Source organism: Cyprinus carpio, chromosome A17, assembly GCF_018340385.1.
Source record: "Cyprinus carpio isolate SPL01 chromosome A17, ASM1834038v1, whole genome shotgun sequence".
NCBI classification, from domain to species: domain Eukaryota; kingdom Metazoa; phylum Chordata; class Actinopteri; order Cypriniformes; family Cyprinidae; genus Cyprinus; species Cyprinus carpio.
This window is the reverse complement of record NC_056588.1, coordinates 11987467-12012463: the sequence shown is the minus strand read 5'-3', so window position 1 is coordinate 12012463 and position 24997 is coordinate 11987467. Positions and strand designations below refer to the sequence as shown.

The window sequence follows — 24997 nt, the reverse complement described above, 5'->3', positions numbered from 1 at the left end:
TATAGCGTATATGAATATGCCATTTTTATTGCATTTCAAAAATGGTTTTTGCTTAATCTGTTATAATAATAATTTTTTCCTCGTATCAGCATGTTTATGTGTAAATTTGTACTATTCTGATTTCTGATGTGATATTTGTCTCTGAACTGCTTGGTGATACATTTCACAGAATCACTCTTGTGAGACTCGCTGGCTGCGGGATGTTCTTGACTCTGGCTCTTTTGCGGAAGGGAATCCCAGGAAAGCAGTGGATTGGGAAATACCGTCGACTGCGAGTAGTCCCCAAGTTTCAAGCCAAGTTTCCTGAACACAAATACATTGCAGACCAACTAAACCTCCTGAAAATCCTGAAGAACTGGCCCAGCTAACCAGAACATCAAAGACTGATGGACCTCAGTGTTTGGAGAGAGAGAAAGCAGATGAAAGGAATTCTAGTGTTTGATTTGATATTTTCTGCATTGTGCATCTGTATGTGATATGTGCTTTGTTTATAAATTATATGTGATCATCACATTTGGCTCCTCTTCTTTTTTTTGGTTCATCATGTAGTCTTAACTGTCTCATCTAAATTAGCCTATATTTTATCATTGTAAATTAAATTCCAAGTTACTTACAAACAAATCTGTAAATTGGTAATTTGTTAATTTGTACCTGTCAAAAGTAACAGCAGCAAAAAAAAAAAAAAAAAAAAAAGAAAAAAAAAGGTGAAGTTTAAAATGGTCACTCTTTTGATTATTCTTTTGAATCAGATCTTTTCAGTAAATTGGATTTGCCTAAATGATTTATTCCCAAATCAGAAATTTTTATTTCCTCTATGAACGTGCCACAGATTATTAAATTACACTGTATTACTAGATATTTCTAAATATTACAGTAGTATTACTAAATATAACAATATTACCAAATAATAGCTGAGTTGAGTTGTACTGACAACTTTTATGATGCTATTGCTTCCCTTTTGAAGTGTAAACGCTCTAGTTAATTGAATTATTAGAATGATTTTACATTACACAGTAATATTTGATAGACCTATATATACTGACCTGTTTAGCACGTATAATTACTCCCATGTGTACTCCCATATTGGATAATATTATTAATGTAATATAGTACTCCCATGCACTAGAGAGCAGTGTATACGTCAAGATGGCAAAATACGTTCAAAACTTCACTTCCCACAAATCAGTGGGCGCGAGCGCCTTGGTCTCCATGACAGTCTTGTTATTGTTGTTCAGTAGATAATCATGGATGGATGAAGAATACAACTGCTTTTTTGCCACTTAACCTTTCATAATAAATTAGTCGACGATATGGTGGAATAATCCGATTTTCGTTTCATGTTCGCGGACTCTTTACTCTCAGCCACACAAGGTTTGATAGATCCGGTTCGGTCCAGCTCAGTGCTGGTTTCTACACATTTTCCCACAGCACAGCTGTGATCCAGTGTGTGTGGTTCCGACTGTTAGAGAAGCATGAGAGAGCAGCAGCGGTGGTGCAGCGGGCCGGTCCGGACACAGGAGGCTCGGAGTCGGATCACGGGCTTGATGGAGGAGTTGCGCCTGTAACAGCATCAGGAGGATGATTTCACGATACAGCCGCCGGCCTGTATCTCACAGCCTAGAGATGTGCGTATAAATCACACACACGATCTCAAGCTGCCTACTTAGACAGCATCTTTGCTATCTTAGTCTTATAGGTAGCCAGCTCACTAGGTTACTGTGGACTGGTGTTTAAGTATATCGGATTATATGTTAATATGTATCAAGTAATCCTTCACAAATCCTTCTTTTTTTTTTTTTAGATTAATGCATATATATATATATATATATATATATATATATATCTATTATATATATATATATATAAAAAGAAACAGTCAAATGATAGATAGATAGTCAAAAGATCGTTGGATATATATATATATGTGTATATATATATATATTATATATATATATATATATATATATATATATATATATGTGTATAGATATGTAGATAGATAGATAGATAGATCTTGGATAGATAAATAGATATATAGTTCTTGGATGGATAGATAGAAAGACAGATCTATAGATAGATAGATAGTTAGATTGATCAATTATTATATAGATTTTAGAAGTTGCTTTGTCTTCATCCAGTAAACGCTCTTCCTCTTTCTCTCTCTCTGCTGGTTTTGGTAGTCGTGGTTTGTCCCGCAGCTGTCTGGACCAGCATCCTCTCCCAGAGGAGGCAGATGATGATACTGTACATCCACCCAGACTCCTGCATGATCTCCAGGAGGACATGTCCTCATACAGCAGGTGAGCGCAAGGAACAATGTATGTCTGTATAGGTATATATTAAAGGGGCAGGGTCTCATTACTGAGTATAATATGTGAATTCTTGCAGTTCTTTCTAATCTGACATTTGAATTTATGAAATAATCACTCTCTCTCTCTTTCTAGGTCTGAGGAGTCCTCTGCATCATCCGTCAGATCAGGATGTCAGACACACACCACAGATGACACAGCCCAGTCTTGGTCTGGTATCCATAGTTACACGGGAACTGGCATCTCTACAGAGCGCAGCTCTGTCTTTTCATGGGGCTACGATGTGAGTGATGTCTTCTCGAATTCTAAGGGACCGTTCACACAAGATGCATTCTTGTTTTTTACTTTACACAGCGTGTTCAAAATGTGCTGCTGACTAGTTCAAATTCATCTCTTTTTAATTTTCTGTCTTTCTTTCTCTCTTTTCCCGGTAGGAATTTGATAAAGCCGCCTCCAGGCAGGTCCAGCAGATGTTTGAGGAGATTGAAGAACTGTTGTACGAGAGGAAGTGTGAAACACAGCTCAAAGGCCTGCAGGAAGAGTGTCAAGAGTGGGCTTCACGATTCCCTCATCTGCGGTATGCACTCGCACACATGGACACACTCAGATCTGTGAACATCAGTGACGCCTTCGTAGTCTCTGGTTAGGGCTGCAGGATTAATCATATTTTGATCACGATCATGATTTCTGCATCTTTTGATTAATTGCATATAATTATCTGCAGTATTTGCCCGCTAGTTGTTAAAGGGATACTCCATCCCGCGCCACAAGGATGCATTGTTTTATTTCAAATCACAGCTAAATACACGTAGAAACAGCGCATCCTTGTGGCGCGGATGACACAGAAGAGCATACACAGCATACGGTGATAATGAGAGACACAGAGGAGACCGCTGACAAAGGAATTATTGAATAAAGTCGTTATTTTTGTATTCTTCGCTTACAAAAAGTGTTCCTGTCACTTCATATAGCCCAGATTGCACGTCTGATGGCAGATGGAGTATTCTGACGACGACTTTCATACCTTTTATGTTCCTTGACACTGTTATTTATTCGGCAGTCTATGGCACAGTCTCAAGCCTCCAGGTTTTCATCCAAAATATCTTCAATTGTGTTCCCGAGGACAAACGGAGCTTTTACGGGTTTGGAACGACATGGGATGGAGTATCCCTTTAATCCGTATTAAATATATATCCGTGTGTGCAATTTGCTGCTAATGAATCTGCGAGGAAACCTTCTCAGTGACGGACTGTAATAAATCCAAACTTGAATCTCAACTGTATTGTTGGTGAACGGTTGCTGAAAAATGCACTTTGTGCTACAATACAAAGTCTTTTTGTTGTTTTAATAGAAGAATGTTAACATAATTATGAATTTTTGGAATCTGTATTAGGAATTTCACTGTTTTTGCTTTAAAGATAAGCCTCTTAAGTTTTTACCAGAGAATGTTTAATTTTTAATTTAATGAGATTATTTTTAATTAAATTGTGTTACTGTATATGATAAATATGATAAATCAAGAAATTAGATGAGGTGAAATAAGGACTATGTATAAGCTGATGTTTTCTTGGTTTGGGCTCGAAATCTAAAAAGAAATTTCTCAAGTGAGAACAGTCGCGATTTATTAATCGCATCGATATCATAGCCCTGCATCGTTAAAAAAATAAAAATAATAATGATTCTGACTTGCAAAAAAAGGCTTAATAATAGCTGCCATCTGAAGATGCTGAGTTCAAAAATATTAATAAAACATTTTTTTCACAGGATAAGAATGAAGGCTTTTAAAATTATATATGTATCAGTTTAATGCACTTATTAAAATAACATAAAAATTCAAATGTCAGAAGTTTCATTTAGCTTACAATCTGTAAAGGAGTGGAAAAATATGCTCAATCAATATCAAAGAACTTTACATAAACACAAGTTCATAAATAAATAAGCTTTTTTCTTTAAATCTTTTCATAAAAGAAAAAATCCTTTCATGTCCTAGAGCAAAACAGGCTCTATTTCTAGAATTAGCACCCAAAAACAGTATTGGATTTTTGAGCAAAATAATAATGATTGTAAGTTTAACTTTTATCGTGTAGCCCAGTCTCTGGTTATTTAACCTGTTTGGGGTATCTATGTGTGACAGGATCCTTGGAACACAGCTGGTTTGTCCCACAGATGAAGGATTCCAGTGGTACGCTACACCAGCTCATGCGGCCATCCCTCCAGTGGCGACCAGAGCAAAGAGAAAACTAACGAGTGAGTCATCTGTGGGTTTGTGGATGTGTATGAAATCATTAGTGTTCTATAAAGCCTATTTATCATGTCACTGTGTGTGTGGCAGGTTGTGTGTGCAGGGTCGGAGGGCAGTTTTGTGTCGGCCCTCTGCGGAGGTGACCCATCCTAGTGTCATGCCCTGTAGTAACCAAGGAGACGAGTTGCCCAGGGTAATCGAAGCTGAGGGGCTGATAGAAGAGTATCTCGCCTTCGACTGCAGGGACCTGTGAGTTTGTGTGTGACAGATGGGAGTTAAACATCATTTATCTGGTATTTTTCTGTGATTTTTGTAGATGAATAATATGTGTGTTTATGTAGGGATGAGGAATGGGAACGTGAGTTTGTGAACAGACGGCGGAGGCGCTGGCTGCCCCCTGTCTCACCTTATCGCTGTCGCCGGGAGGCGGTGCTTGATCTGCTGTTTGATGACGTGTGGCGTGAGCTCACTGGCTGGATGGAGGAGCTTGTACGTAGGCATTGGGAGGGTTTTGTGTCAGGTAGGTTGAATTTTCAAACACTTGTATAAATGCGATGGTTATTTTGGTTTATGTTTAGCAAGATTAGAACTGGAATACTGGGACTACCATTCAAAAGTTTTCAATCTGTAAATTTTTTTTTAAAGGTATAGTTCACCCTGAAGGAGTTGTCCTTCTAATAAGCCAGCTCACCAAATAAATTAAGAAATGAAATAGTTTTGAGGTGAATTTATATTAAGTGAGAGGAGACTGCAGTTAAAAGAGAAGTATACAGTTTAGGGGTAATTATTCAAAACTGTTTTGAAAGCAGAGTATTGCGTTTGGCCGAATTAAGTATTTCAGAGAGCCATGTAATGAATAAGTGAAGAATAATCTCTCTGAACATCTCTGTTCACCAGATGATGAGAAGAATACTGTGGCCCTCAGCCCTGACTGCCCTGATACTCAGAATCCTTTTCTGCTGCTGTCCAATGTCTCAACAGTGCTTCCTCCACTGTCCCAGACCAGAACACAACAGGCCCAGGTTAGTCAATCACTTGTAGAACTGAAGCGACTTTTCCTTGTGTGACAGATGTATGCAACATTGATTTCATCTGAAATCCCATCTGATTTCAGATATCTGTAATCCTCCCTTTCTCTGCTTCCATCTGTTTGATGATATCCTCCAAAATATTTAATTGACAGGATTCCCACGAGCTTGGAAAACTCATTCGAGAATATAAAATAATCTTGACATGTCTGTAGTGAAGAGTAGTTGATGTGAAAAGCTTAAGGGAAGTTGTGGTACTGTATCCAAAACTATTTGGCTTTTTTATATAATGCATGCAATATTAATTGTGATAACTTGGAATTGTTGTACTTTTAAAAATTTATTTGCCATGTTACAGTACAATTTTAAATTAAGTCATAAAGGGGAAAAGTGAATAAAATTATGAAATAACCAAAAGAAACTGCACCTCATAACATCTTTTACGCATTAATAAAATACAAAATAAATAAATAAACGAAACATGGACATATTTTGCATCAAATACTGCCCCAAAAATATATCTTTTGCTGTAAAATATTTAATTGGCTTGAAATTGAGTTCTGTTTATAAAATTATTATGTAAAAAAATTGTGAACAACTTGGAAAGTCATAGAAATGAATTTGTCTGAAGCTGTGGGAATTCTGTATATATGCTTAGTCATTGTGGAGAGATCTTCACTGCTTTGTGTCTTCTCTGTCTTTAAATATGCACATAAACAAATGCTGTATTTCACTGCTGTCAGCATTTGTCTTTTCAGCTTTTCCCCAGGCTTTTGATTCATTAACTTTTTACTGTTTCTGCCTTTCTGTCCAATCATCCATCTGTCATCTGTATTCTTCCTTTCTCTTTCTTTACCTCTCTATTTCTATCCTCTCCCCTCATTTTCTTTCCAAAGAGCTCAAACTCATGGGGTTCAAAGCACAAGTCAAGACGGAAATCCAAAAAGCAGAGAAAGTCATCGACTGTATGTAACTCTACCCTGATAACAACATTTAATCAGAGAGGGCGAGCGAGCGAGGTTTCTCTCTCTTGCTCCTAAACTTCAACACTAATCTTTGTTTTTAACACACAACTCACTGGACACTTTTTTATCATCCTTTTAAACTGTCTGACTTTATTTTAAGCTTGCATTCATTTTTTTTAATCTTGTGGAGGTTTTTATAATGCTTGTTGCCACTCTTAGTTTTGTTTCTGTTCTGTGTTTCTTTTCAATGTCTTTTTGTCTGTTTTACGTCATCGCATGCTGTACAGATGATGGATGTCAGATTCTGTGAATGCCATCTCTTGTTTTTTTTTTAATCGTTGAGATATTCAGACTTGTGCATTACAGGACATTAACATTAAAACATGAATTTGCTTAACTTTTTCTTTTTCCTGCTTCTCTCTCTGTCTCTCTTCCCACAGACCAGTCGAGTACCTGTAGGTGCGGCAGTTGCTCATCACAATCTCAATGACCTCATCATGATACATGGTATTCCACTGCAGCAAAGGAACCTGGGGACACTGGACCGAATAGCTCAGTATGAGAAGAAATAAACACACCCTTTACAACCTTTCCTATTCAGCACTGTTGTTTAGTGTTGTGATGTTGCAGGAATTGGTCCAAACTAGAGGTCAGCTGATGTAGTATTTTGCCTGTCCAGACAACAAGGCATAGGAGAAAGCCCTCTAGTGCCTCCCATAGGAAGAAACAGGCAAACATACAATATCCAGGATATTGGATATTCCAAGAGCTGTTTTATTTTTCTTAATAACACAATAAATGAAAACTTTTAAAAAAATAAATTGATTTACTTCTAAAAAATATATATATATAAAAATTCTAACAATATGAAAAAACATATTTTGTCTTTTTTTATTTTCATATAAATATACAGACTCTGGCAGAACATCAGTTCTCATCATCTCTATGGCTTTTTTAAATGAATCTTTCAAGAATCCTCTCTATTTTTCTGACCGTAGGGACTCAGAGGAGAATGTATCTCATCGTCCCGGCTCTAGTGTCATTCCCACCAGTAAACCTCGGCCCTGCCGTGCAATGGAACAAAGTACCTCCTCTTTGACCCGCCCCCCTCAGTCGGCACGGCGACGGAACCCGGCCCCTCGCACTCTAATGCCATTGACATCCAGTGTAACACAGCCCATCACAACTAGCTCCATGGAAGAGGTGGTTAGAGGCACAAGATTGTAAGAACACCATTTATTTTAACTCCTGTACTCTGTTCCCAAAAAGCGATTCTCCTGCAATAGCGTGTGCCTGTGTGTGTTTCAGGACGACCGTCAGTGATCGTTTGGCCTCACCTCCAATGCAACTCAGTAGAAACACACTCCTCCCTCCCATTGGCACAGGAGACACAGACCACACATACTCTGGACAGCACTCACGGCTTCTGCAGGTGCTGTTAATGTAACACACACAACCAGACATTACTAATAGCTTTTAGATGAATAACTAAAATAACAGTAAAATAACTGTTTTCTGTTTAAATATATTTTAAATGTAATTTATTCCTTTGATGGTAAAGCTGAATTTTCAGCAGCCATTACTCCAGTCTTCAGTGTCACATGATCCTTCAGGAATCATTCTCATACACTGATTTGGTGCTCAGGAAATATAATATTATCAATGTTGAAAACAGCTTTGCTTCTTTCATATTTATGTATATGTATGTGTTTAAATATAATATATTTAACATATATTTATATACGGTATGTGTGAAAACATTACTTTTATTTTAGTATCACTGAAATACTATTATAGTTTTTTTTATTAGTTTGACTAGTTGGCTTAATTTTTGTTATAGTGATGTTGTTGTGTTTTTGTCATTTTCATTAGATTTTTTTTGGTTTTTCTTTTTTCTTTCAGTGTTAGTTATTTAGTACATAATGTCAAACTAAATGAAAATGAGAAATTGCCTTGGTCACTAGCTGAAATAAATGTATATTTATTTAATATATTATTATTTTATTTCAGCTAACATGTATTTTATTTCAAGTAATAAAAGTGTTTTTTTTTTCTTAGTTTAACCTTCGTTAACCATGGGAACACTTGTGTTTACAGAAGCAGAGAGGCTCCCCGAGTCGTGCGCACAGTGCAGTGACCGATGAGAGTGTCGGCCTGCAGCCCCGAGACAAACTGCACCCACTGGATGTGTTTTCCAGACCCAACACCACACACACCTTTAGGGTGAATCTTTCCCACCCATGAACCCTTCACATGAACTTTAAACTTCATCCTGACCCTCATCATGTGTATTTATTTGTGTACTGATCATGGCAAAACTTGCTTTGCAGTCAGACACCCCATATCGGCGTTCATACACTGGAATAGACAACATCGGGCAGGGACGACCTGGCAGAGCGTCTGCTGGTGTAGGTGGGTGCATACAAACACACATCAGACTTGTAGATGAACATTATAATTCTATAAATTGTCCCATTGACTGTGTTTGGGTGTGTGTGTGTGTGTAGATTCTCTTGGAATTGGTGTGACTGGAATCAGTTTGGGCATCAGCAGCTCCTCCTTCATAGACTCATTTTCCCATCATCCCCTTGGTCACTTCCCCATCGAGCATGAGGAGGAGCTAGATGCTAAAGCTCCGCCCCCAGGTCAGTGAGAATCAGTTTTAATGGGCTTTTTTTGCATTATTTTTTAAAATAAAGGTAAACAATAATTAATGTACAGAAAAAAAAACATAATAGTATTTTTGTAAAAACAAAATAAAATATGTATTTATTTCAAGAAAAAAAATACAGTACTTGCACATTCGGTTGTAGGTTTTCTGTGTAAACTTTCTCTGCAGCGTAATGGGGCTATAAATAGTTAAATAGATATAAGAAAGAAAAATCACGATGACAATGAAATTTGAAAATAAACTGCTGTTCAGTAGTTTGGGCGAATAAGAAGTATCTTATATTGCATTTATTTGATCGAAAATACAGAAAAAAAACAGCAATACTGTGAAATATTATTACAATTTAAAATAAATATTTTCTATTTTAATATATTTTTAAATGTAATTTATTCCTGTGATGCCAAAGCTGATTTTCAGCAGTCATTACAGTACTTCAGTCTTCAGTGTCACATTATCAACAATTGCGCTGCTTAATAATTTTGTGGAAACTGTGATTTTCAGGACTCTTTGATGAATAGAATTCAGCATTTTTTTGAAACAGAAACATTTTGTAACAATGTTTAAGTGTTTGCTGTCACTTTTGATCAGTTTAATGCATCCTTACTAAATAAAAGTATTCATACTGACCCCAATGAAAACATACTAAACTTTGGAACGATTATGGAAATGCTAGAAAGCAGGCTAATAACAATTGAGCATGCTAATATTAATTTTTGTTATTGCTGTCAGTTAGATTTTTAACACTGAATATTTATAAAAACAAAATTAGGATACCAAATCCTGAAATGAAGTTAGTTTGAGCTGAATTAATTGCATAAAAATGTGGAAAATAAAAATCTAATAGGAATCTATATCAGAATATCAGAAGCCTTGTATGCACTGTAATAAGATTTATATGCTTGGGCTCATCAAATTGGCCCCTTCTTAGTACTTTATATTTTTGAATGTAACATAATTTTTTACTTTTAGAATAATGATGAAAGAGTGAAATGTAGAAAGGAAGTCATTTATTATTCTGATTTATTATCAATTTATTATTTAACATCTATATGATTAATTAAGTACCATGCTCTAACTAAAATGTGTGAGTGCTAAATAAGTCTAAACTTTTTCTTAAGATGGAACGTCCTAAACCTTACAAAGATCTCACAGGAAATATTCCTTACGGACGTGCAGTGCATTTGTACTACAGATACCGAGTGTGTATTTAGAAACTCATCTAGAATATAGAAACAGACCTGATTGGATTTAGCATAAAATGCAAATAATTTTGGTAAGAAAGCAACCACTAAGAATATCAAAGTACTTTTAAATGCATAAACGTAGTGTTCTCTCTCTCTATCACTACATCTAGTGTCTGTTCCAGCACGTTCCCACAACAGAGGCGCTTCGACGGCACGCAGTAGCAGACCAGGGCTTTAACACAAACACACTTACACACACATACGGTCTCCCTCACCTTCTTGAACCAAACTCACCTCAGCAATGACGCAACTTTTCTTCAGTACTGACAGGCACTTTATACGTCTGCTGGACTTTTGTATTACACGCTGTTTGGGCGTGGACTTTATTTATGACCGCTGTTGTTATTATTAGTAGTATTGTTATTCATGTTGATGTTTGAAATTTTCTAAAACCCTATTTTTGTATATTGGACTATTCAGCTTTATATGGCTGCCAAATACAGGAAACTGTCTTTCCCTTACATCTGTAGATGTACTGTACATGCTGTACTGTATGGAGTAACAACTTTTGGTTTTCCCTAAAAATGGCTCTATGAAGCCTACATGGAGTTTCTATGCAGGTTCATTCAAGCAGGGTATTAAATTGCCTGAATGTCGCCTCACCGGAGTGTTCAGGACCCTGTTGGATCGTGGAACCTGCTATAGAAGATTATACTATCTATATCCTAGATGGATATTCCATTGTGATGCAATTCCAACAACTTCATCCACGATTATGGACAATAGGTGTGTAAGAATTCCTTTTTTAAGATTATGAAGAGTCCAAAGGGTTGCAAGTCTTTGTATCATGATTCCGTGATCATGTCATTTTCAATATCATTATAACATTCAAACTGACTCCAAGGTCTTATTCAGTGTAGAACCACCATGACCCTGTTTTTCAGAAGGAAATATAAATACATTGAAATTCTGGAAGTACACTTGCAATACAAGAGTGGGCCAGTACAATTGTACAGCTTACATAATGACGGTTGAAAAGAGGATTTCAAGTTTCAAGAAAATAAGCCTTTGTGATTGAGCCTTAGTCCCGCAAGCCATTTATTAATTATTACATATATAAATAGAAAGGCACACAAAGACTGCAGAGTTCAGGGTTTGTTCAAATAAGTGTACTGTTTTTTCTTTGTCCGCATTAATTGGTTTTTATAGGAATATTATAGGGAAAGTCTTTCATTTAGACTTTTAAATGGCTATTTGGTTCCTTTGGTGCCAGGAAATCCTTAAATATTTAACACTGACTGGTAAAGCACATTTTGACGTACCATTTTACTAGCAGATATTGAATGTGGCTCTTACAGGTTTGTAATGTTTATGTGGCAGCTTCACTGTAAAAGCATTTATTGAAAACGTACCGATTCTAACTGAACATTTGCATTTCTCCGATTTGATTAACGTGTTGATCTCAGTGAGTGAATATTGCTTTTAATCGACTTTCTTTCAATCTGGAGAGTATCTAAGCTCAAAGCATGTATTATGAGTGTACAGGCCATCGTAATGTTCGATGATCAGAGAGATGGATTCCTCTATAGCCATACTGAAGGGGTGTCACGGGAAGACATCTCTTCATACCCCAGCCTAACGCCTCCGCCTCTAAGACAGAGCCAACTATTCATCACTCAGCTCAGCAAGGACTATCTAGAGTTGCAGAAGTTGTAGCCATATTTGACTTCTAGACTTTCTTTGTCATTGGACAGAGATTTCTAGAGTTCCAGTAGACTTTCTGCTGTCTGACCACAGAGTTTCATTGCTGCTGATTTGAGTGGGCAGATTTCAAGAGCCATGTCACCTGGATCAACAGAACACGGATGCAGATCTTTTGCAAGCTGACATGTTTTCGTGTGTGGAAATTATGGTTTATCTGCTCTAAGTCTGGTGGAGATGACAGTGCTGGATGGGAGTGTGTGTGACTGTAGGTGTGTGTGTGTGTGTGTGGAGGTGACAGCTCTTGGCAGGTGTAGCACTGCTCTATCTAAGATTTCCCCTAAATGTTTACCTCTGTAACATAAATGAGAATGGCAATTAAAAAATAAAGTTAATTATTTGAATAATAAGGTGTTTTTCATTTTGTATTTTACACTGTAACAGTACTGTTTGTATCTCAGTAGCTATAAAGTTTGGAGTCAACTTTAGTTTTCTCTAGCAGTTGTTTTGTATGTTGGTTTCAAATACCTGGTTCAAAATGGTATGAAATTAGAATAATATTAGTGATTCTATCCTCATCATATTTTACACATTTTTGCTATAGCTGTTGGATAAAGAAGTGAACTTTAAAACCACGTGTCTACATTATAAATTTAAACAATTCATAAAATTATTAATAATATTTGATTTGAAACAAGGCTTTGATGATTATTCTGATAATTTTATTTGATAGTTTACATTTTTGCAGAATCAATTTAATCAACAGTAAATTAACTATTTATTTGCTGTTTTCCACTTTTAGAGTATAAAATGACTGATGACCATATGCAATTAAATTGACATTAAACCCATTGCGCACACATTTTATTAATAAGACTTGTTTCAGTCGACTTAAATTGATATTTTACCCTATATGTCGTCATTTAATCACTCTTTCATCATCCTCATCAAACCTGAAATATTTTTTTTTCCTCTTTTGTAGAATTCAAAGAATTTTGAATTAAATAGCCTTTGAAGATTTGTTGCCACCTATTGTCAAAATGATCTATCTTGTAGAAACGGACACTAAACAAATCTTTTTAGTGATTCAAAATTCCCACAACTATTTTTCGGACATCCAGCAGCCGTTTAGGGTTTGTTCCTCATTTGGACGGCAGAGGGAGCCATTGGAGCACTTTTGATGTCTGTGGGACTGCAGCATTCTAAGTTATTCATAAATATTTGTAATATTTAATAAGAACTCACAATGTCTGTTGATTATTTGTATAATCAGTATTATTAATACTAAGACATTCCTATTGTAACAGTGGTAAAGTGTGCATGTTTGCTACTAACATCGCTACACTGAATTGCATTCACATGTATAACCTAAATTCAGTCCATTTTATATTCAGGAACATGAACAACCATTGCCCTTGATGAATGTCAAAGCGTGAAGCATCTACAGATCATTTTCATGTCTGGTTGTTAACTGTGTTTTTATTAGTGCGCAGAAGCGCAGCACAACAATCACATCACAGACAACGAAGCGAACTGCTAACTCGTTTTTCCCTGCTGCATGCTTTAGCAGAGCATAATCAACACACTGACTTCACACATCTCTCTCACTCTCTCTTGCCCCTCCCTCACTTGGTGTCTTTCTCTGATACTGGTGGCAGATTGAGAGAGCTGATACAGCTCTGTTTAGCACTGGTGCTCAAAGGCCTCCGGCTGTTTCTCTTACATATTTTGGCACGGTCCTCTATTGTGTAAGAGACAAGAGAGTTTCTGTTATTCAGACACTCAATACTGTATAATTAATAACAGAGACACACAACAACAACACAAACATTAAAACGGGAACATCGTAAAGTCAATTAGTTTTTGCTGGTGTGAGCTTGGTCTCACTTCTGTTGGTATTTGTGTGTCTGTGTGTTTGCATATTAATGTGTGTTTATGTCTTTCAGTGGTCACATTCGACCTCCACTGCACCAGATCAAGGCCCCCATAGGTCCCTCTCTGGCCTTACATTGGCTTTCCTGTGGCGTAATATCTCTCCATTGAGTCCTTCTCCACTGAGAGCAAGATTCTGAGATGTTCACTCAACATTCACTCCTGGTTCTCACCGTCTTGCTGTGGTACTTAATTGGAAGTCCCCAGCGTCTCATAAGATAGACGTCGAACACATATAGCATCCCTGGTTCCAGTTCACTGACCACTGCTGTTGTGACTGCCCGCCGTGGGTTCAGCTCCTGGAAATACTTACAGAGGACTCTCTCATCGGCAGGACGGGACTCTGGGTCGAGGCAACGATCAGTTGAGGTGTGCTTGCTGTCAAGTGGGATCTGCCGCCGATAAATGCAATAGAGACTCCGCTCTTCGGTCCCCATCCAGGCCAGAGTGACGGAGTTGCAGGTCCGCAACTTGTTGAAAGACTTGATCTGTAGTGTGGTGGGAAACACCGGCACAGCTCGGCGGTGGTACGCCGATGACGTCTGCATTTTGAGACAGAATTTGGACTTGCTGGAATCACCTTTAGGAATCGTCGACGAGGAACCTGGATCCAAGGCCTGGAGCTGGATGAGGTACGATGGGGCACCCTGCAACCATATCTGGGCAAGCTGGTGACCCACCTCCTGAGTCGTCAAAGTCCGTCCTTTACTGGAGACGGTGACCTTGACTTTACTAGTGCCATTGCAGGTATGCAAGGTTAGGAGGCCATTTTGTTGCCACCCGCGAGGTTTAAATCGGAACTGATCCCCTTGTAGACTGTTTGCGTCCCAGGTCAGGGTGACCCATTTGACCTGGCCTTCCCGTAAGGATGTGACGGCTGGACGAGCCTCCTCGTGCGTGCGGGTGAAAGTGCCGGTGTAGGCCGCACTCGTGCCGTTAACCTTGTCCACTATGAACACGTCAAAGTAGTACTGTGTATCCGGAAGCAGGTCTGAAACCGTGCACACACTTTCGATGTCCCTGCACACACACCCAGTGTCCTCAAACTTGTCAGTCGTGGATGATTCATGATCCTTGAGGGCATCTGGTTGCCGCCACCACCAATCTTTAAGTGTTGCCCACACAATCTCTTTGCTTTGTTTGTCCCTCCTTTGTCTCTTCTGCATACTCTGTATCTCCTTTCGGATTCCCTCATGAGCAGCGCAAAGATTTCGGTAGTTATGTTTGTGGTTGACTAAGACGCAGTATTCATGATGTGGCCGGTGACCATCTTTAATAACTACGGATGAGCTCGGAGCCCAGTTTAAGGTGACACTGGTCATGCCCACCCCCAGTGTGTGCACTCTGGGGTCCGACGGCAGCTCCGGGAAAGCCCCCGAGGGACCAGGACCTTCGTGGAGGTATGCTGACACCTGCGTGTCCTGTTCGTTTGATTTCAGCCGCAGGATGTAGATGGACGCCGGAGCGTAGGCAGGACCGGTGTAGGTGTCTACAGCATTGCCGGTGTAGGTGTAAATCCTAACCTCTCTTCCAGAACCTCTCCACCAAACCTCAGGCATGCTCTTCTTTGAGCTCCCTGCAGAAACGAAGCATTTCAGATCAAGATCAAGCATACTCAACAGACGACTCTAATCAAAAGAGAGCTAAAAACATTTGGGCGGCATGCACGGGTAAGTCTGTTTTTTATGCAAACCATCATTACTTTTGTCGGCACACTTTTAGAGGGAATGTTTGGTAATCAAAGTGAATAATTTAAAGGTGTAGATGGGGACCCCTGAGTTCACAGTCTAAATGATTTATATGTCACTTTATGACTTTATAATGCTGCTTTGCCTGCCAGACCAACTTTTCATTTCAGTACATGCGCATGATTATAAAAACAGAGTGCAGAAATGTAGTCACCATAAAACGCAATGCAAAATGAAATCATCAGGAGTATTCTGGTACTGTTAAACACATGAAGCAGATATATGAATTAACATAATTGCTAATTGTAAAATGCTTTTTGCAACAAAATAGATTAAAAATGCATTTATCTGTCTAGCATTATGAGTGAAAATTGTGAATTCATTTAATTTACATTTTTAACATTTAAAGTTGTATAAATTAACAGTAATGTATCATGCACGAATTAAAAAAACAACAACTGTATATTTATAGTTACAATTAAAGGAACAGTTCATCCAAAAATTATAACTTAATTTACTCACTCTCGTGTCATTTTAAACCTGTGTGACTTACTTCAAAATATTTTGTTCAGTGTTCCACAGAGAAAAGAAAGTCATTCAGATTTGGAACAACATAATGGTGTGTAAATGATGATAGAATTTTTGTTTTGGGGATAACCTAGATTAAAGTGTCCCTATTACGGATTTTTGTGAACTACCTTTCATGCAGGCAGTGTGTAATGTAGCTGTATGTGAATGTAAACAGTCTGCAAAGTTGTAAAGCTGAAAGTGCATGATTCATAAAGTTATTTTCTCTCAAATTAAAGAGTCGACTCTGAATCACTTAAACGAGTCGTTTTAAATTCGAATCCCATTTCCGCGAAGTACACACATCAGCAGTTGCCATATCCGTTTCCGACAAGCACTGTAAGCAGTAGACCAATCACAAAAGACTGGGTCATCTGACCAATCAGAGCAGAGTTGTCTCACACAAAGGAGGGGTTTGGAAAGATGAATCTTCGAACTAATCGTTTGAGAGTTGTTGAGAAATATGGTAATTTTAAATGTATATTATAAGAAAATGAAAGTGTTTTTGACCTCACATGCCTGTGAACCTGTTGTTGGGGACTCCCAAAACCAAATTAGGAACCTTTCAAATAGCATAATAGGGTCACTTTAATAAATGCTATACATTATTTTCTTTGTAAGCTCACAATACCTAATTCATAAACTGATGGTAACAAATAGACTCTCATTGTAAAGTGTTACTAAAAAATTAAAATTAGAAACAGAGGTCAGTGTTTATCCATCCAGATTGTGCTGTAGCTCTTTGTTTCTGTTTGAATTTTTTTTTCTTTCTTGTCTTCTCTTTGTCAGGGAAACAGCCTAGAGATTTGGAGATGGATAAGAGGAGAATCTTCTGTCCACAGAGGCCCTAAAGCAACACAACAGCAGTTTTACACCTGCTAATTAAATCAGTGAGCCTCAAGCGACTGCTTTGCTTCTTCATTAAAGCCTCTGAAGGGATGTAACCCGTCCGCCCTTTGGATACAAAACCCTGAGTTGTCTGTTAGCCCTGGTTAGGTCTATGCCAGCACTCCCAAACACAAACACACACACGTACTGTATGCATTTGCATGCATGCACAAATATACCTTCAAGCAGGCACAAGTCCATTAATAAGCATACATAAACACAAACTCACAGTGTGTTTTCTTAGGCGGTTTATCCTTCAGGGTCCGAACAGCCAAGCTCCATTCGATGGGCACTGCACAGGGGCTCACAGTAACGGACAGCAAATCGGCTTTCTTCTTTAGTGTGAAATACAGTCTGAAACACAGATCAGTATCTTTATTAGACACAGCAAATATGATGTTTGGTCCAATTATTCATAAGAGCTTTGAAAAAAGCTATTTTTATATTCCATAAATTAACCATTAATCATATATTAATCGGTCTAACAGTTTCCTTTACCAATATGCACCAGCCAAAATCATGTCTCATCACATATATATATATATATATATATATATATATATATATATATATATATATATATATATATATATATATATATATATATATAATATATAAATCCTATTTTATTTTTAACTCTAAGGCAGAAACAGACTTCCATAAAAGATCCTATATTGAAAGTAAGCTGCAAAAATATTTTGTTCCAAAATCATTGGATTTCTGACATCAGAAACCCAAAGACTTTAACTCATGACTGCCAACATTTATAAATAAACACCTATTCAGTGTTCAGAAATTAATCATATTATTATTTCATATTTTATCAGAACATACACGTATATTATGTACACACAAACTTTTATTTTGGATGTGATTAATCGTGATTAATTAATTTGAGCTCTTTTTTTTCAACAAAGCCTGACCATTTCAGTACGATCTTTACAGTTTGAGTAAAATTGCACTGTATTGTGAACATATGGCATCTATATTGTACTAGGCAGTAAATATACTTGTGAGTAGAAGGCTGTTACTCCTTTCTTATGTGAAGAGGGCATTTATTACAAAGGAATAGTTTGCTCAAAAATTTTAATTCGATCATAATGTACTCAACCTCATGTCGCTACAAACCTTTGTGCCTTTTTTTCTGGGGAGTATAAAAGGAGATATTCTGAGAAATGTCTCAGTGTTTTTTGTCCATGCAATGGAATTCAATGATCGCCAAAAGCGTTTGGTTACCAGCATTCTTCAAAATATCTTGTTTTGCGTTCCACTGAAGAAAGAAATTCGTACAGGTTTAGAACGACATTTATGTGAGCTAATGATGACAGCATTTTCATTTTTGGATGAACTATCTCTTGAATTATAAGGGTCAGAGAGAGGGTGAAAACAGTGGTTATTAAAAACTAAATGACGACTGTTTTGGAACAAAACAATGCACTGATATTATTTAAAAGGACCTCAGGGGAAAAAAAAATTAATTCTAAAAAGTTTATGACATGGCGTCTTTAAATAACATGCCGCAGAGCTTCCTTGGGGACTGTTCGACTGCTGTTGTTTGCACAGGTTGGTCTGCTAATGAAGGTGAGGAGAAACAAAAGCAATGACTCCAGAATGACTGATCCCTGATAAGCTTCTATCGATCCATCACCGTCGTTTAGATATGCATCTCCACGAACCCTAATGTTTACAGATCACAGCTGATGCCAGGTGCAGCATCACTGTAGCATGCTCTGCTCAGGCAGGAAACACATTCACTCCCCCTCCGTGAATAACATCACACTGGGCAGAATCTGGTGAACCTCCCTCGGTGCATTCTGGTAACACCAGCCATTTGGCAACCGCCACTTCCTCTGACCTTGAAACCCTGCTTGTGCTGCTGCCTTCAGTCAATGGTTTTCTGCATCTTCAACTGCTCATTATATTATTGCTATGGAAATAGTCAGACATTAGATTTAATGCTCAGCGTTTGTTTAATGTGATTTGGATCTCTTATTTGCATGTGGCTGGCACACCAGCATGGCACATTATCATAATATTGATTTCATTCTTCTGGTAATCAGGTTTAACTTTGACCTTGAGAACAACAACAACAACAACAACAACAAAAAGGGCCATAGTTTTAGTTTGAGGGATTATTGTAGGTACACTTCAGGTGTGTCCATCCCTTATACTTTTAATGCAATAAAAGGGTAGAGAGTTATGTGTGGAAGGCACAGTTACAATCTTTTAATCGATTAATTAATTTGATTTATGATCAGCAGCTCCTGCCCTGCGGCTGTGCATTGAAACTCATTCTGTTCTTCTCTCGTTCTCGCGCTCAGTCTGAAGCCTGACACCACCTCTGTTACGGGTGAGGGAGCAGTTCTCACTGTGATTCTCACTGGCTAGTGTTGCTAATGGAAAAAGAAAGCTGCAATTTTAGCTGCTTGAATTCAGTGGGTTTGATATGGAGGAAACGGGGAAATCTGTGTCATACGTTTAAGCCCATTAAGAAAAATCAAACAGATAGGAGGAAATAACTGACCCATCATTGATTTCAGAATGTCATGAAAAGAATTTGTGTTGCTAGTAAAATGTAGCTTAATGTCTTTACTGCAGACTACTTACAAGAGAAATACTGTAATATATTTTCACATGGACTAGGTTTCCATTTGTGAGGAAAAATCCTCTTGATCACATTTCCCCCCCCAAAAAATGTTTTAATATTTGCACCCTAAACAATGTTATTTTAGAATTACTGATATAATATTATACTAATTATTAATATTTTAATTTAGCTCTTGTTTTTATATTTATATTTAGTTTTTCATTTTTCATTTATAATATTTCTTTAAGTCTTAAAGTTATTTTTATTTCAGTTTTAGTAATTGTAGTACTTAAAATTTTTTCATCTAATAATAATATTTAATTTTATTTCAATTACCAAAAATATTTTTTTTTTTGTTTGTTTTAGTTAACAATAATAACAATGATTATAAAAAGGCAGCTGTTTCCATGTGTACTGTACAAACTATAAAACTTTATAGTGAACAACAGGAATATTATAAATGTGCAATATTTAATAATAATAATATAAAGCAATATTTACATTCTATTAAGTAAATACTGAATATTTTTTCACCACAGCATTAGCCCATTGTGACCTCCTGGGTGTTTGAAACTCCACTCCACTGCTCTAGAGGAGAGATATTATGTGATTTTCAGACGAGCCTAGTCCCTGCTAAGTGATCATGCAGTATAACTGAACTCTCTGGAGGACTACAGTGTTGATTTTGACTCTTCCACTCTTCTATTTCTTCTCTACTCCAGTTAGAAGCAGAAAAACACAATCATTGTTTCTCTTTCATTCTTTTCCTTTCTGATTGGTACACTTGGCCCATTTTAGTGCATCAGCCTCTTATTGGAGAAATTGTCTTTATTTCCTCCGTCAGGTTTTACCTGCGAGTGTGTCCTTTAGGCAGATGTACTGGTGTGACCCTGTTTTCACTCAGCCATGTTGTGGGGTGTAATGTCACTTCATTTTCAGGTGCCAGGGCATAGATGGTGCCGGGACCAGAAAAGAGGGCCATGGCCAGCAAGAGACACCAAGAGAGAGCCATCCTTGTCCAAACGGCCGCTCACTTACACTTGTCTGAAAAACAGAGAATGTCAGTCTTAAACAAGAGATAAAAGCTTTTAGAACAATTTTTCTTTCATAAGAAAAGACTAAGACTAAGACATCTGACTATCAGTTGTCTGGCATTTTTGTTTTTTTAACATTTAGAAACTGATGTTCCACGGGTTGCACACTTAACAATCTTCGCAGATGTAGTATGTCATTCAGATATTGTTCGCCTACCACTGTTCTATTCATTTGACATACTACTTATTAGAAAAAAATGCATAAGTGTACAGACTAGTGAAAAGTTGATTTACTATATCTTGTCAGTCAGTCCATCTATCTAATTTACAAACGGCTCATGCTTGGCTTATGAAAGCTGCAAGACAAATGAGGACATCTGGAAGTTTCCAAAAAGCTGATAATTCAGCAGATTTTTGACTTTATCTCATTTCACAAAGTGTAAATCCATCATACTTAAAACATCTGCCTTGTCCTTGATGTGAAAGTTGGAGATAAACGGCCAACTTCAAATTGAAATTGAGATTAAAATCTTCTAAAACCTGTCATAATCCAACTTTGACGGCTGAAACATTCCCCAGCTAAATCCTGGGAAGATCTGCACTCAGGGCTGATGTGCTAGATGACAGTGCTGTTATTTATCTCCCAAGGTGCTGACAAACTGACTTGTGTTTCTACCGACATTCACCACAAAGGTTATTCATTACGGCTGACAAGCGAAGAACAGAGCTATCAGTCAATCAGTTGATTCTCACACTCCATCTGTTGTGAGGGCAAGATGAGAGAGAGAGAGAGAGGGAGGAAAACGCGAGAGGATGAGGGAGAGAAAGTTAGCCTCATCCCAACTGATGATTCACTGATAGCAGAAAACATTTGCCTTTATTCAGAGTGAATTATTTATATGAGCAAAGAAAATTTGCTATCTGCTAACACTCGAGAGCGGCACTTCAGCGATGCCTGGCAAACACTCACTTGAATCTATGGCTCTATTTTTAACAGGCGACATCAAATTGGTTTACCGTGGAAATATAATTCAACTCCTCTCATTATGTACGAACAGCAGGCTGCTTTGGTTGTATAAAAATCCATCGACAAAGAGAACAAAACCGACCAAAACAGCACCTGGAGGTAATCTGAACACTGCCGAGCGGCGGCTGTGGGGGAGAGTTGAGGAAGTTTGAAACTCTCAGATGTTCAATCGGTGTTTATCTGCAGCTGATGGGCCCAGTGATGTGAGTTCACGTCCCTGGGGAGAGAGAGGCTGCGATCAAAGCCGTCGTGCTGAAAAGTGTCCCTATAACAACATGCATGGTTGTCGCTGGGGAAACGTGGCCCCGTAGATCGGATGACAGGCGGTGGAGTGAACGTGTATCATCACCCAGCCTCTGCTCTGATCATGACTGCTGAACAGGCCCTCATTAGAAACAGAAGAGAAGGATGGAGGGGGTGGAAAAGAAGGATGCAAGGAAAGTGTGAAGGGAGGAGAGAGAGAGCGAGATAGGAGCGGGAATATGTCCAGGAAGATGAAGAGAGGGATTAAGAAAGGTGAAAAAAAGACAGTGAAGGTGAGAAAGAGAGGATCGGAAGGGAAAAAAAAGAGGTAAAAGGGAGAGTGAAGGAGGGAGGAGCCGAACAAGGGCGTAGGAGACGGGAGGAGGAAAGGGATGGAAGGAAGTGTAGAAGAAAAATGGAAGACAAAATTGACACATTGATAGTCATTTAACCTCTGAGTTAGTGAACACCATGTTTGGGTTACATTTCCTCCCAAAATTAAATGAGGTAGGCCTAAATATTTAGCATTAAAAAAAAAATAAATAATAATGCAAAAATTTCCTCCCAAAATCTGTTGAGGTAATAAAAATATTTTGCATTAAGAAAAAAATTCAAAAATATTTTTTTTTGCAAATTATAATTTCTGATGGTTTTACTTTTGATTTCCCATGTCTTTATAGGACAGTCTGTCCATTCAGTAAAAATCACACCAGTTTTATTTCTCTTTTTATCTCTCAATCTCTGTTTACTGTGTTCGGCGAGCTCGTATTACTGTACACACTCTCTCTCTCGCTCTCGATTTGTTGGAGAGCTTGTTGATGGCTTTGGTGGCTATGGTGTCATGTGACACATGCTCTTTGCAGGGGTCCTGACTTTTCCCAGGGGAGCCAGATATAAAGAGAGAGAGAGAAAAGGGGAGAGAGGTGAAAAAGAGAAAAGAAAAGACAGAAAAGGACTCCAAAATGGAATGTTATAGAATGAAAACAGAACTCATGCAAAGATGTGGGCCATAGGGAGGTAAATAGACAGAGATGTGCTCAGACGAGAGAAAAGAGTTTAGTGAAAGACTGAGGGAGATTATGGACAGAGCAGAAATATATTATGGTCATGAATTCAGGGTGTTAATTGTCGACTTCAACAAGTCAAGTAACACTAATTGCTTTGTCTTTCTTTCCTTGCTGTCTCTGTCTTACTCTCAAAAGTGAATTCATTCATGGCCATGTAATTACAATGCTAACGCAGCAATATTATGCCCATATTTACAAAGGAAATGTTATCATACAATTTAACAAAATTAAACTTTTTATATTTTTTTATACATTTTTATAATATGTAATATTATATTAATGTTTTTTAGATTTTACAATATAACGTTTTAATAAAAAAAATTATGTTATCAGATTTATTTAAATATTTGATTATGTTTATAGATTTTATATTATTTTTTTTATGTAAGATTTCAATGTCATCAGATTTACACAATAAAAAAACAAATAAATAAAAAAATATAAAAAACAAAACAAAGCTCTGGCTCTCACTGACACCATGACTATTGTACTGTATTTTCAGATATTATGATTCAGTTTGAGTTTCATCCACACTATGAGGAGTTTGTGAGCCCTGTTCTGGATTTCCCTGAAACTGAACCACCATCTCAAACCACAGACTATCTCACCGCTGTACTTATGGGCTATTTAGTGGTCAAAGAAACATGAGTAAAGACACACGCATAGAGAGGATGATCCCAGTCTCATGTAACAAATTGAGGGGGCACAAAAAAAAATTGAAGAAAAAGGTCTCCTATAATAATAAACATTTATACTTTTTTCTACAAAACAACTTGCGTTCAAAATTTACAATTTATTACTTAAATTTTTACAGAGAATTGAACCCATGACTTTGGTGTTGCTAACACCATGCTTTACTAGCTGAGTCCCTGACATGTAATCACAGACACACAAACATGCAATCGCATGTACTTACCTCAGCCAGTGCTCAGGACTTCCACTCTGAAGAAAGAAAGGAGGAGAGGTGAAGAAGAGCAGAAGTAAACAGGTCTGATGTCTTCTGCACTGGTGCTCAGAGTCACAGAAACTCCCCTGTCCTGCTGGAGTCCTGAAGATAGAGGTAAAAAAAGAAAAGCCCTCCCACCCTTCTCCTCTCCTCTTTCTCCCTTATCCTCTTTCTTCTCTTGTTTCCTCTCCTTTTCTCTCCTCTCTTTTCTCCCCCCGACCCAGATCAGTACAGTCTGATAACTGAGGCACGCTAGTCAAACAGACACATGCACATGTGGACTGTGTGTATGTGTGTGAGAGAGAAGAGATAGATGATGGATAGAAGGATGAAGAAAGTGTCTGGTGAGGGCTGTCACTGCAAGAGGGGTGGTAGTGTGTGTGTGTGTGTGTGTGCGTGTGCGTGTGTGTGTGTGGAGTAATTGCAGAAAGAACTGGGGAGGGTGTATGGAGATGTGTGTGTGTGTGTGTGTGTGTGTGTGTTTGAAGATTACATAGGGATGTGTAAATTACATTTGGGGACCCACACAAAAGATAATTTCCATTAATTCTCATAGAAACCCAAACCATAAACATCTTCATAAAAACAGTCAAATAATTAATATCCTTTTAGATTTCTTGTTATTTTAATTTGTCCCAAAACTACAATTACCAGAATGCAGGAAAATCTCTTTAACATTGCTGCCAGGTTACCAAAAATCAACTGCAAGTCTGAAAAAAAAAAAAAAAAAAAAAAAAAAAACTGTATTCCATTTATTGGAACAAGCGTTGACAATTATGGGAATGGGGTGTCCGGGTAATAATACACACACACACACACACACACACACACACACATATATATATATATATATATATATATATATATATATATATTCTTTGTCCTGTTATTAAAACATATTGTCATATGAAAAAAAAA

General features: G+C 37.6%; 2 protein-coding genes across 4 annotated transcripts; one reads left to right on the top strand and one right to left on the bottom strand.

Annotated features, from left to right (window-relative positions):
* Positions 1 to 1182: 1182 nt before the first annotated feature.
* On the top strand, positions 1183 to 12507 carry LOC109108090 (protein FAM149B1-like). The gene is made up of 16 exons (XM_042774111.1): positions 1183 to 1625; positions 2181 to 2300; positions 2445 to 2592; positions 2744 to 2886; positions 4444 to 4560; positions 4642 to 4800; positions 4893 to 5071; positions 5449 to 5573; positions 6476 to 6544; positions 6985 to 7100; positions 7543 to 7767; positions 7853 to 7976; positions 8642 to 8767; positions 8875 to 8956; positions 9052 to 9189; positions 10570 to 12507. Exons 1-16 carry the CDS (start codon positions 1579 to 1581, stop codon positions 10635 to 10637), a joined length of 1986 nt encoding a protein of 661 aa, XP_042630045.1. The 5' UTR covers positions 1183 to 1578; the 3' UTR covers positions 10638 to 12507.
* A 298-nt stretch (positions 12508 to 12805) lies between these two features.
* LOC109108089 (protein NDNF-like) lies at positions 12806 to 24764 on the bottom strand. Of its 3 annotated transcripts, none has more exons than XM_042774108.1 (4): positions 24046 to 24764; positions 20614 to 20802; positions 17405 to 17529; positions 12806 to 15608 (listed from the first exon to the last, which is right to left on the bottom strand). In XM_042774108.1, the coding sequence occupies exons 2-4, from the start codon at positions 20772 to 20774 to the stop codon at positions 14182 to 14184; spliced, it is 1713 nt and encodes a 570-aa protein (XP_042630042.1). In that variant the 5' UTR covers positions 20775 to 20802; positions 24046 to 24764; the 3' UTR covers positions 12806 to 14181. The 3 variants fall into 3 exon arrangements, with proteins under 3 accessions (XP_042630042.1, XP_042630041.1, XP_042630044.1); XM_042774107.1 differs by having other exon boundaries at positions 20614 to 20806; positions 24050 to 24763; XM_042774110.1 differs by lacking the exon at positions 24046 to 24764 and adding an exon at positions 21917 to 22475 and having other exon boundaries at positions 20614 to 20806.
* Between the last annotated feature and the right edge of the window lie 233 nt (positions 24765 to 24997).